The 13,455-nt window shown below is 41.1% G+C and overlaps 1 protein-coding gene across 1 annotated transcript in view; it reads right to left on the reverse strand.

The window, feature by feature from the left end:
* Nucleotides 1-13,455, reverse strand: part of mosmoa (modulator of smoothened a) — a 30,570-nt gene that overhangs the window by 14,668 nt on the left and 2,447 nt on the right. The window contains exon 2 of the mRNA XM_031730621.2: nt 405-617. Coding sequence (XP_031586481.1) covers nt 405-617 — 213 coding nt within the window. The remainder of the gene's footprint in view (nt 1-404; nt 618-13,455) is intronic.

The raw sequence follows: 13,455 nt of genomic DNA on the forward strand, positions 1-13,455 counted from the left end.
ACTCAGGTACCAGACAAACTGCATTACTCAATATCGGCTTCAGGGAGAAAGCATAATCGACAAGAATGCAACAAAATAAAAAAATAAAATAATTCTCATAAATGTGCAAATGCAACAAAACACACACACGCCCACACGCAGGTCCTCGCATCACTGTGAAAAACACAAACTGACTGATATCCTGTGCGTAGCCTCGGGTGTTTCTGCTGCCACGCACATTATCGCACATGTAAATGAGGAAGTGCAAAACTGGGCTAAAACCAAATTTTCACATCGATTCAACCTAACCTCCTCCCATTTTATTATTCACTGCTCTGCATAGATGCATAAATATACTGACGTGGTGTGGTGAAGGGGAATTTCTAAAGGTCGTCTCATCAGTTTCAGGGAAAATGTTCACTTACTGCCAGTGAAGGCGATCCAGCGGGCATATTTGGTGGCTTCTCTGCGCCAGTGTGATGCCACCAGTAGTCCGCAGGTGACTGTGAGGGAGATGATGCCCATGATGATGAAGAAAAGTGTGGTGACCCACTCTGGGGGCAGCCTTGGCGGGATGCAAGTCCGGTCTCGTCCGTGAATCGTTTGACATTGCCGGACCAGTCCGACTGTGAGGGCTCCTGCAGAAAGACGACGAGGGTCAGTAAAGCAGACATTTTAAGTCGCCCTTCACACACACACACACACACACACACACACACACTAAATAATAAAATGAAACAGAAGTAACTGCCGTTTTCAGATGATCTGCATCAGGACTCTTAACGAATCCAAAAGTATATTACAAAGCTATGGGAGGGGGAAAGGTTTCGGCTGCACTGCTAATCACTCGCACAGCAGGGCTGCGGTTAGGAGGGAGACAGAGACACACTGGAGACTTCATTTCCCACTTCCAGCATAAAGAGGATGTAATCTGTAAATAAGCCAACAGGAAATCACAGCTACTGTCATTCACATACAGCAATAAATGATAAGCCAACTTTTACTTCATGGACATATACCTGATCTGGAAACCTGACCTCACAGACTCACTAAGTCCTGATTCAGACTTCTGTGGTGAATCTTCATAGAGGGTATGATATAAGCTACACAAGTGGATGATACATCAAACCGCCATTTAGTTACATTTAGTTACAGCATAGGGTTTCAGAGAGGTTTGCGGTTAGTAGAGGTGGGTGGATTGATGCAAACTTTGTAGTATTGCACAGTACTGGCAGTTAGGGTGTAAATTTAATGCTGAAGCATAGATCTCCAGTAACTGTGCCTCTAGAAGTCCCAGTAAGAAGAAGGACCGAAACCACAGGTGAAAAAGTTGAGAAAAAAGAAAGTAAAGACAGTGCTCAGTAAAGCAGTAACAAATACTGTAAGTGGCCCGATCACTGACTAAGACTGCAGAGGAAAATGTGACGCAGGTAAACTGAGAACACAGTGAACAAGGAACAGGTGAAGGGACAATGAGAGGAAAAAAACATAAATCCTTAAAATGTCACTAATTCACCCACGAAAATGAAACAAGGACCAACTTTCTTCACACTGGTGGGCCCAATTATTTCAGTGGCCAACATTTTTTTTCTTGCATTTTCACACTCAAGCAGAGAGGGTGAAGACTAAATCAATCCAGCCAATTACTGGATGTATCCCACACAGGTTTGTTGCTAATCGCAGACACGCTGTAGAAACTGTAATAATATCAGACAAATTTTGAGCCGCCTTAAAACACTCAATATCACACAATCGGCAAACAAGCAAAAGATCCGCAGTTTTCCTTGGGAGGAGACAGAAATCCCTTTGGGGTTGCATTGGAAGGGCATTCAGTGCAAAAATATGAGAAAAAAAAAAAATCAAACATACAGAGCTACCCACTGTGTCGAATATGAATAAGGGTTTTTTTTAAGACTTAATATCTCTGAAAATATACCTACTCTTTAAATACACCCCCTCCATCTTTCATCTTCTACACGCAATTAGAGCCCAGAAACTTTAAGTAGTGCACATCTGCTATCAGAAACATGACATTGCCTTATGTTCCACAGTACCTATCCATCTTTGATCAGGCATGGGAGACAAATGGATTAGCTCCTCAGGCTGAGTCATTAGCAAACCTCTGCCAGAGTGTGAAGGCCAGTACTCAGAGCGGGATCATGCTCCAGCAGTACAGCCAATTTGGAGACACCATTCAATTAAAAGCACATCCTCGAGGGGATTTTCTACCTGAGTAAGCAGAACAGCGTCACACTGCTCAGGTCTTTGCTGATCACAGGTTCAGGGCAGACGACAGACTGCAGGGCTAAGTAGTGTCTATCTGGAAAGATTTGTGGGGTGGGGGGGATTCAGGGTGGGGTTTCATCAGAGGATAGTGCACACTGGCATAAAGTGATGAGCTGTCATGTAATTTCTTCCATGTGTAAATAACTGAACGGGGATGTGTTTAGAAAGCTGACAGCTCATCAGAAATCAGACAAGCAGGGTTTTACCAGCATCCAGCAAAAAAGAAAAAAAAGAAAAAGAAAAAAAATACCCAAAGAAACCTCCGAGAGAGGTTTTGGCTTTGCCCTAAGGAAGAAAAAAAATCAGAAGGGTTTCATTTACTCAAGCATAAAATACATATTTGTTTATTAAATGGCCAGAAATAACAGAAATTTTGCAAAATAAGGTAGCCCGGAGTTGTTGCAACTATGTGGACCAATCATGCTTTCATGTGTAGTCACCCCCCCTAAAGACCAATTATGAGCCAGGAAAAAGTACTTCAAAAGGAAGTGAAATAATATTTGTTCTTCCCTGTGAACACTCTTTGACCGCCAACATCTTTACAAATAACAGACAACACTGAGACTTCTTTAGATTTAAGTCATCCAAACAGCTTTGGGTGGGTTTTTCTGTGAGTTGGGTTTCTGGAAAAGATGACTGTTTTGGTGAAAATAATCAATTTTTTCCCGCAAAAAAACAGCAAACACTGAGATTTAACTTTCTGCAACACGGGCAAAATAATTCTGTAGTTTACTTTTTTTGGCTTTTTAACAAATAAACTGATAAAGCACTTTAATTAATGCCTTAAAGCAGAGGTTCCCAAAGTGTGGGGCCCGCCCCCTAGGGGGGGCGCAGAGCCATTGCAGGGGCGGTATAAAAAAAAAAAAAAAAAAAAAGCGCTTGGACACTGTGGACAGGTTTTGATGGGGCTCCCACACAAACGCAAAGCAGGAGATGAAGCATCGCCAAATATGTTTCCAAACCAACTTCCTTCCAAGCCAAAGACAGGAAAATATGGTGAAGCATATCTTCCCTTTGGCTTCACCTGCACAAGTGCCAAGGTAGGTCTCCCCTGCAAAATTAGTTTCCCTGCGTCGGGAGCACGCGCTGTGCTCTCCAAATCACGGACAAACAGTATCTCACATTCTTGATTTTTAGTTCACAAACACTTCTTGTAATAACTAACTACTCCTGACATTTTGGACATGTTACTAACGTGTCCAAAGCACGCCGCTGTGCTCTCCAAATCACGAACAAACAGTATCCCACATTCTTGATTTTTGGTTCACAAACACTTCTTGTAATAACTAACTACTCCTCGGGAGTAGTTAGTTATTACAAGAAGTGTTTGTGAACTAAAAATCAAGAGCTAACATGATGTTAGCTCTTTATGCAGTAAAGTTACAGTGGGATACAAATAATATCAGGCTGATCCTGCCGTATTTGTTCCCCTGTTCAAATCACGGACAAACAGTATCTCACAGCTGTTTATGTGTTTAAACCCATTTTGTACAGAGAGGCATTTTTGAAAAATGTATTGATAGCAATGTTGAATATTATTACACAGGAAAAAAAAAAAACAACTACACGTAAAATAATTACACACCGTGATGCTTTCTAAATGGAGGGACAGTAACTGCGTGTGTATATGTAAGCGTGTAAAACCTGAAGACAGTCAGATTAACAGTATTTTGTCTCTATCTGCCATTCTGCAATTCATCTCATGTAAACAATAACGTGGCGCACAGCGTGACGTGAAAAGAGGCACATACCTTTGACGTTGCGTGGCGAACTCTGTATTCCTCGTCCACACGTAAGCGCAAAAAGGAGTTTTAAATAATCTCCGTTTGGGTGAATTACAACGCCGTTTCGTGTTGACGAAAAGCCCAAACCCATAGAAACAGCTGAGTTTTCAAAAATACCCCTGTAGTTGTGGACGAAGCGTAAAAGAGTTAGTAGTATATTTTATTACTACCTGTAATTTATTGCCGTTTACTTGTATTTGCTTAATTGTTTACTAAATGTTTGAGGTGTGAAATAAACCCCAATGGAGTTTGTAAACAAAATATGGGTGTGTGTGTTTGGAGGATGTGTTTGTGCGGGGGGGGGAGTGTTAGGTGGTGGGGGGGCGCGAACATTTTTCTTGTAAAAAAGGGGGGCCTGGCAAAAAAAGTTTGGGAACCACTGCCTTAAAGGGATTTATAACAATCATGCACACACTCACACTTCATGTTTTTTGGGTTAAGAGCATCGCCCAAGGACGCTTTCACGTGTGGACTGGAGGTGCCTGAAATCAAACAACTGGCCTTCCGATTAGTAGATGACACATTCTACCTCTCAAGCCCCGATCAGTGTTCCTAGCTCATTATGGCTACAGTAAGCCATAAATACAATAATCACAGTTCCACATCTTTACTAAAATAAATACAAATGCTTCAGTATGAGTTTCCCAGCTGAGTGGTTGCCTGGCTCAGAATTCTGCCACAGATTTTTCTTCAGGATTATTTGTGTGCCGTGTCTCTCGTTCATGTCTTTATAAAACTTTCTCCAAAAAGTGACCATGCACTTCAGAGCACCACTGTAGGCCAAATCTCTAGAGAGTAAATAAAAACACCATTTGTATATGTAAAACTGCTAAAAGAAAGTTAAGTAATTGTTAGCTGAAGCTCTGGTGGTGAAAAGTATGCTCAGAATAATACTACAATAATTTTCTCTGCTGTTTTAGGACATAATCTGAGAAAAGAAAAATAAAGCAGTGGTAAACACTGACCACAAAATAACCCCATTCAGTGAAAAGGCGAGGCTGTGTGGGCGACATCATAAAAGTTCAACCGTGGCTCGGCAGGTGGGCGGACGCGAGCGTGAGACAAGTATGCAAGCTGGAATTTCAGAAGGTCAAGTGTGGCACTTTGTTCGTCTGGCACCCAAATCTAGACATTTTATAACCTTGGTACATATTAAATATATGATGCTTAAGTGCTTGAATCCAAACAGCCTGTGTGAGAGAAGTGCTCTTGTTGACCCTGGGGGCGTAGTAAGCTCTGCAGGCTGTCCAGAGGAAATCCTGTACCCTTTTTAACACCAAACGAAAGCATAGCTTTTACGCCAACAACCAAACACAGCCCAGCCCACACAAACAATGCCAGTGGCTCAAAAGAAACGCCTTTGGAGTCTTTGAGTGTTGCATTATAAAACTCACAGCTCCAGAGAGAGAGAGATATCCACACTGGAACACCACCGATGAAACATATGCTTCACTCTGCCACAGTAAAAAGGATGTTTTCTGCCTTCAATTTTACCCCGCAGTCTGCCTTATTGCTTTGGCAATTTAGTTCTCACTGTGCAGAACACTTACGTAATAACAGCGAAAAGAAGGGGGAAAAAAGCAGGAGGTCGTGGTTTATGACAAAACTGGCACCTGAATGGCTCACAGCTTACTCAACAGTCTATTCCTCAAGTCAGCCCAGTATTATAGCGTAACCTTGAACAAATTAAAGAACAGAAGGTGAGTGAGGACTGGTGCTGGGAACAGCACAGCATTACGCCAACGTTTGATAGCACATCTTAATGGCACCGGTTTACGACCATTTCCCCTGGATCCTCTGGCCTCCTGCTGTTTCACAAGCTCTCTGTGGAATTTCTGCCCTACAGCAGGCAGGCACGCTATGGTACATGGACACAGGTAAACAATTCAACAAACAGGCCCACAAACTGTTCTAGTTTAAACTTTAACGGTTATAAAGCAACAACAACAACAATGTGTTGTGCAGCTTTTTTCTAAAGCTACCACATGATGTTCTACCTCAAATTTAGTCCAAACACACCAACAAGAAACCGCTGCAAATTTCAGGTGGATCAACTGACGAGCGGCACCAAGACAAATAAGGATCGCTGTGAGTTGTGAACAATGCAAAGCTTTGCTAACGGAGCTTATGGAAAATGGAGCTGGAAATAAGTACACCAGGCCTCCTTTTGAAGTCAAGAGCTGATCTTGGATCAGCAAAAAACTGACCTGCTGCAGCGTGGGTCTACATGCCCTATATTGTGATGCTGAGTACATCAACTTCAATCAATCTTGTGGTTGAAAAACTAGTTGATTTAGTCCATGTCACAAAGTTCTACAAACAACCCCAAAAGGTTGATTCTGTTCATCTGGACGGAGCATCCAGATTCTGATCTTCTGGATGCTACGTCCAGATGAAGTTACCTGACTGAGCATGCATCAAGAAGTTCTACAAACAACGTTTCTTGGTTGTCACAGCCAGCATATCTGCAACTTCAACTCGAAGGTTTTGTGTTTTTTGTGTGTGTGTGTGTGTGTGTGTGTTTGATGTTAAAAGAAATGTGACACAGTAGTTCAGCTTTGGCAGCTGTGGAAACCACTAATCAGACCTAAGGCTCTTTTCAGCCAAAGCAATGTTTCCCACATGACCTAGACAGCAAGTCAAAAAATAAATAAATGCATTTTTAAAAAAAAGAGTCCTTGTTCTCCTCTGTGGAGCAGCACATGAACTGTTCTCCACTTGCTCAAGGTTCTTGTTAGTTCCCAGTAATTCTCCTGTACAGAACAAGGATTACTGTCTACAGATGGAGTCCACGATGGTGGAATAGGAGATTTGAGTGCATCTCATATTCTGAATATATTAGCTATAATGGCCAGGACTGGCTAGCAGAGGCTAATCTTTCAAAAGAAGAGCAAAGGGGGATCATCCACTACTAAAACTGAAAGATGACATAGTAATAATTAAAAAAAAAAAAAAGGAAGCAGCTATCTACCTAAGTAAGTCCATGTGTATAAAAATCCTGCAATGGCAAGATAAGAACAGGTCAGAGTGAGGATTAAACAACTTGAAGGTGCTATAGGAAGGTAAAGTCACATTAAACTTTCTTTAAAACCAGTGCCAAAAAGTCACAGTTCTGCTGGGGGTTCATAAATAATGCTGAGCAGAGAGATCACAGTCTAAGAACGAAGCCTGAGCAGCTGTAGTTTTTGTGCCACATAGCGAGTGCATGTGCGTTTCTTTCGGCTGACTAAGCACATCACAGCAAGAGAGCCCGGTGGGCTCTGACTTGAGAGCCCACCGGAACCAGAAGATGATTACATCCAGACAGGAAACAGAGGCTCGAATTCATGAGTCACACTACATGCTTCAATTAAAAGTGAATACAAGATGGAGCAAACATTCGCAAGCTGAAACGTGAACACATCCTCAGCCTGCTAGAAACAGGCATAAATAAAACGCCAACAATTCTCACGTGGTTTTTGCCCTCTTTCATTAGCGGAAAATAATGGGCCAATTCTCCATTTGATGCCCTGCTCACATTCACGCTCCCATCACGCCCTGTTACCCCGCAGTCAGCTCTGTGCTCGCTATGATCAAAACACTCCTCTCACCATGTCTCGGGCCAAATGAGAGGAAATGAGCGCCGTGTCTGCTCATCTTCAGCATGATGATGCTGTCATTAGTAGAGCACAGGGGGAGCTGATGTTTGTAAGCTCTGGAGGGATGAGTCAAACAGGCCTCTGAACTGTGGTGGGCGTCAAATAGGCAAGTCAAGGCAGTCAACAGCTGCTGCTGGAGGCTTTTCCAGTGCCCACTTACATGCAGGGGCAGCGGAGCACAGCTGTGTGCGGCCCAAACACACATGTAAACCAAGGCAAACCGAAGACAAATGGGATACAAACACCGACATGAATGAAAACGTATGACCCAAAGCGTAAACAAACAGAAAAACACTTCTCAAAATATAAAACGATGCTCGTAGCTGCAAAAAAATAAAAATAAAAAAAGAGAGAAAAATTAGAGTAAATTACATAAATCCCCAAACTTAAACACCAGCCTGACAAAGCAGAGTTTTTGTGAAGACCTTCCTCACCACCAGAGTCAAGAATTAAGATCTGTATTCAAGAGAGATTCTCTTTGATTTTAAATGTGTATTGGTCAGATGGTAACCAACAGTCAACATATCATGCATGCTAAATGGACAAACCTTACCATCCAGAGTGAATGTAAAAGAATTTAAATAATAAAAAAATAAATAAAACATTTACTAACCACTCACTTCTACAAAAAGGACACCATCAGCCCACCAATAAGTGATTGCTAGTGTGTTTTTATTATTTGGAATCATTTTTGCTTTTAACCAGAAAACAAGAAGGACCCAAAGCCCCAGAGACCAATCAGCGACTCCCTGATAACTACCAGCTGCTAGAAAAACACCTGCTGGTTGTTGTTGTCGTCAGGTGAAACTGGTTGCAAAAAAGTATACAGCGCTGCACCAAAAACCTCTTTGGATTGCTTTGGCTGCTGCCGCCCATAGCTTGCAATTACGCTGACTTGTCCCCAGATACTCTCCAAGCTGTAGCAAAGCTGAAAAGAGCAAAAGCAAAAGTTGCGTCTTACTGCCGCAACCACCGCATCTCAAAAGACGCACCTTTTACTTTAAATTTGGCGTATTTTTCTACGATTTAGACTTCTGCAGGAAATGTACGTCATGACTTACAACTCAACTGGAACTCAACTTTTAACCTCCTACAGTTACCTTCCGCATCATTCAGTCGTTGTGGGCTGTGGCAACCCAGTGTGTAGTTAGATTAGTTAGGTGCATGTCAGATTAAGTGGAAGGTTATGGCGTAAGACACGACGTAGTTTTTCTTTGGGGAGAAAGAAAAGCTGTGTGCCCAAAGGGAGTGATGCCAAGGTGACAGTTGGATACTGCAGACTCTGGTTGCCAAGGTAACCCTCTAACGTATTTAGTACAAGGTCATGTGTCAATCACCGGTATTCTATTACACTGTCACTAGTAGTCACTTTAATTGCTCACTTCATATTGCTAGCGTTTTGGGGTTTTTTTTTAACAGTTGCATGTAGTCTCTTAAAGATGTCTAATGGTCCTCCACGTTTCAGTGTCAATCACTTCCTGTATGGACAAAGCTTAAAGGCCATGAAATGATCAGGGCTGTGATGTAATTGATAGGGTGCTGCTGCTTTGCAGCACAACTCAGCTGTCATCATCAAAAAAAAAGTTTATGTAAAGTTTTGTGAAACAAGTCACTTGAACAAGAACTGCAGCTGCTGCATCCTATATATACACTTTAATTGTTAATAAGTCACCATGTCAATTTCTCCAGGAAGCAGGTCATTAAATTATAAAAGAATAAGTAGCCATATAGATCCTTGTTTGCAAAAAATGTATCGCCTTCAGTTATATGCCTCAATACTACATATTCAGTGCCTGAAGGTGGTGAACATGGTCACATCTCCCACCTCTGCAGCTGTGTTTGTGTCCTTCCAACATTTCCAGGTAAACTGCAGGTCAAATCTGCTGGCACTGCAGCCCTGTAACTGGATAATGGGACAGACCGCTTTCAGTTGCTCTGTATCAATGACACCGTGTGCCCTTGTGCTTTGAAAAGAGATACCTAAAATAACACGATTTAATAGTCTCCCATTTCATCTATTTTAGGTATTGTCAGAATTACAGCAGCAGTTCTTCAGCACTTGACTCACTATACTGTAATTTTGCCAAACGTTGCTGTAGCCTTTCAGTGTTATGTAATTGTTTGTGGTTTTACGATCTTTTTTTCATGATTTTTTTTGCAAGTTGCTGAAATCAGTCCACTTTGAACCATCATCAACTACTCTAAACAAAGTCCATTTAGATTTTCAAGCATAATCAAAACCCACAGAAGCATATTAGAGCTGATGCAGTCAAAAATAAATTTGTCTGTTTATTATTACATAAGTGATACTGAATAGCAGGCACTTAGGGGTAATATAAACATCTCATGCTTAAATGGAAAATTCCTGTAGTGGGTAGGTTATTTACAATAAGTGATGAGAAGATGATAAAAATGTAAAATGCATGTGTCAGAAACTTACTTGAAGAGTCTTGATAAGTCATTACTACCGCCTTCTGAGCACATCAACAGGACTTTTTGTTTATTTCAGCTCATTCAGTAGCTCACTGCATGCAATAAAAAACATCCAAAGTAATCTCAGGATAGAGTTTTGTTGGAACGGTAAGTGTTGGTGCGCTCTACTGACAAGAGCACTTGTACAAAATTGATTTTGTGAAGAGGTTGCCTTTAAGGTTTGAGACTGAAATTAAAGTTAAAAACGATGGTGCGTATGTCATCAATGGCCTTGGATCCGGCATCCTGAACCACAGAGGTGTTATGCATTTTTAAGTGTGAGTTGCACACACTCTTTCAGAGGTTACTCAGGCTCAAGAGAAAGGCATCCACTGTAGTGACGAGTATCTGCAGGAGGGCAGTCGTTGGCGGAGCTCTTGAGAGTCACAGTTTGTGTCTGACACTGCTATAACAATGGCTTTGTCTTGATGCTCATTGTAGGAAATCAGCCTCATCTGTTACGGCCTGAGAATATCACACTGAGGTGAGGACAAAGTCATGGATCCACTCTCTGTCTGCAGTGCTGAGGGAGAACAGTGGTCACCCTCGTACTGGGCACTTTTACAGGGGGTTGTCTTTACGTGAACCAAACCCAACTGCAATTACTGCAGGCAATAACAAGAAGAAACAATCGGTGCTAAATGATTTTCTGTCGTTAAGTCACTTATTTGTCATGCCTTCACACGTCAGACGGAGGCAAAACTTCAATATGTCTTGAGAAAGGTCAATGCGACCGTTTCTCAGTGCTCCGAGTACAAATACACTCGTGTGCAAAGATGATGATCCGAGGTCCTTAAAGGGAAGCACTGAGCTTTCGGATAAGACAACAACAAAGCTGAAGGACACAGCTGGCTGGAATGTGAGGAGTTATCAGGGACTCTCACTCCTTAATAGATTCAAATAATACCACAAGGTATTGTACGGGGTAGACCAATTAATGGCAACAGCTCACAATACATTGATAAACTCAGGAATTACTTTGTCTTTTTTTTTTTTTTTTCAAATACATAAATGAAAGGTTATGGCTGTGTGAAGCTACTAGAAGATCTCTTACATTTGCATAGTAGTGCTGTCCAAAAATATTTAGTTTGTCCAGTTTTTTTTTTGAAAAAAGGAAGGCGATGGTTTAGACTCCTGGGAGGTCCCATAGTTATAAATAGGGATCGGTGTGAAGCACTGATGTTAAAGAAAGCTCTGCACTGCTAGCAAGGCATGGACAAGTTTGCTTAAGGCATGACAAGTAGCCCTAAGGCAAATTAATGAACACCAAAAGTCAGATAGAAATAGAAAAACCACAAAAAGTAATGCTGCATATCTCATACGTGCTGAAAGACCACAGAGCTTTTCAAACACTCAAGTTATATATAAAAATAAAAAATTCTTCATGAGACCATTTTTGGCCTAAAATATTTTTTAACTGGTGCCTGGGAGGATGTTAATGATGGATAGTCAAATAGCTCCCAGAGAAAAATCAATGAAAAAATGATGATCCCTAGTTTGTGTGGGCGAGAATGAAGCCAAACTAGGTACAACACCACTTTTACAATACAATTTGTTCTGCATTTATTTTTTCAGTAATTTCACACACTGAAATTTTATATGTGCAATGCAAGCGTGTGTTTATACTGGTTCACTGTAAGGATGGGAAAGAGTAGTTTGAACATTTTTTGTTTAATCTTTGCGAGGGGGAGGGCCTGCAGAAGAAGTCTGAGAACCACTGGGCTAAAAGGGGTTTGATTTGTGTCTATGATGACAAGCATGTTCAGTTTTCCCACATACACTGAAAGTGCCGGCGTGGATGTGTGTTCATTTTTGCAGTTGGTATAGTGAAAGAGTTGGAATAAACACTTTGATACAATGATGTGCAGTTAATTATAACACCATTGTGGTAATGAATAACTGTCTCATTCTAAATCATAATATCAGGATTTACATGACTACCGCAATTGGTCCTATTGGTATTATTCTCTGTACCCCAATAGATAACAGCAAATGAGCCTGGTTCTGCTGAATGTGTCTCTCTGTTAAAAGGGGGTTCTTCCTCCCCACTGTTGCCAAATTGCTAGTCATAGGGGATCACCTGATTGTCCCCTCTCTAATATCTTACAAGGGTACCTTACCATATAAAGTGCCTTCAATTATATGTATGCATAAAAATAAAACTGAACTAAATATTGGTTATAAGCATCCTTAAGGTGTTGAAAAGTATATTAAGAAACAGAACCACATTTTTGTTTGTTATAAACAAATTCTAAACTTAAGGAGTTGCTAAAGCTGCTAAATCCAACCAATCCAATCCAAGTGAAGCTTAATACACACATCTGAATTGAATCTATATAGAACCTACAAAATAGCCTATGCAAGTGGGCATTACAGATTTAGGAACAGAGACATAAATCCACTGTAAGGCTGTGCATTTAATCAAATTAAATTCTAATGAAAATGACACTGTTTTGCAATCACATGCTCATTTTGCCTTTAAGTAGAATTTTTAGTTTTGTTGAAATATAATTAAAAGTCTAAGGAAATTGCAGGCAGCACAGCGGTGTAGTGGTTAGCAAGGTTGCATCACAGCCAGAAGTTCCTGGTTTTGAATCCAGTCTGGTTGGTGGTTCTCTCCAACCACTCTGACTTCCTCCCACAGTCCAAAGACATGCATGGGTTAGGTTAATTGATGATTCTGAATTAAATGTGAGCATGAATGCCCTCCAACAGACTGGCGACCTGTCCAGGGTGCATTCCTGCCTGTCATCCTTTGGACAGCTGAGACAGAATCCAGCCCACTCACAACCCTGAAGTGGATAAACAGAATAAAGCTACATTTTTCCAATGCCTATATGATGGTAAATAACTGCAATCCCAATATTAAAAAAAAAAATACTTCAGATTATGATTACCATACCTTTACCATAACCAAGGAGCCCTAATAAACAGAACTGTTTAGTGTGCTTGTCCTTCCTCCATTGAAACACACAAAACTGTGCTACCCTCACAAAGAGAATTCAAATCTGTGGGAAACTACTGAAAAGACATTACATAACGTTGACTAACACTCATTGTAAACCTACGTCAAGCTCCTATTATGCATTCAAATGCTTCGTATATTATTAAAATGACAAGAGAAAAAAAATTTAAAAGGTGTGAAAAAGATGAACACAAGTGGTTTATCACCCACATGCCACATAAAACCATCCAAGAGTGGCCACATCTCAGTCATCAAAGAGAAATGTGATACCTGTGAAGGGAAGTGAGAAGAGTGACAGCGACAGGGAACCTGATCACTGTAAAACATCCAC

The sequence above is a fragment of the Oreochromis aureus genome, linkage group 4 (genome assembly GCF_013358895.1).
Source record: "Oreochromis aureus strain Israel breed Guangdong linkage group 4, ZZ_aureus, whole genome shotgun sequence".
Lineage (NCBI taxonomy): Eukaryota > Metazoa > Chordata > Actinopteri > Cichliformes > Cichlidae > Oreochromis > Oreochromis aureus.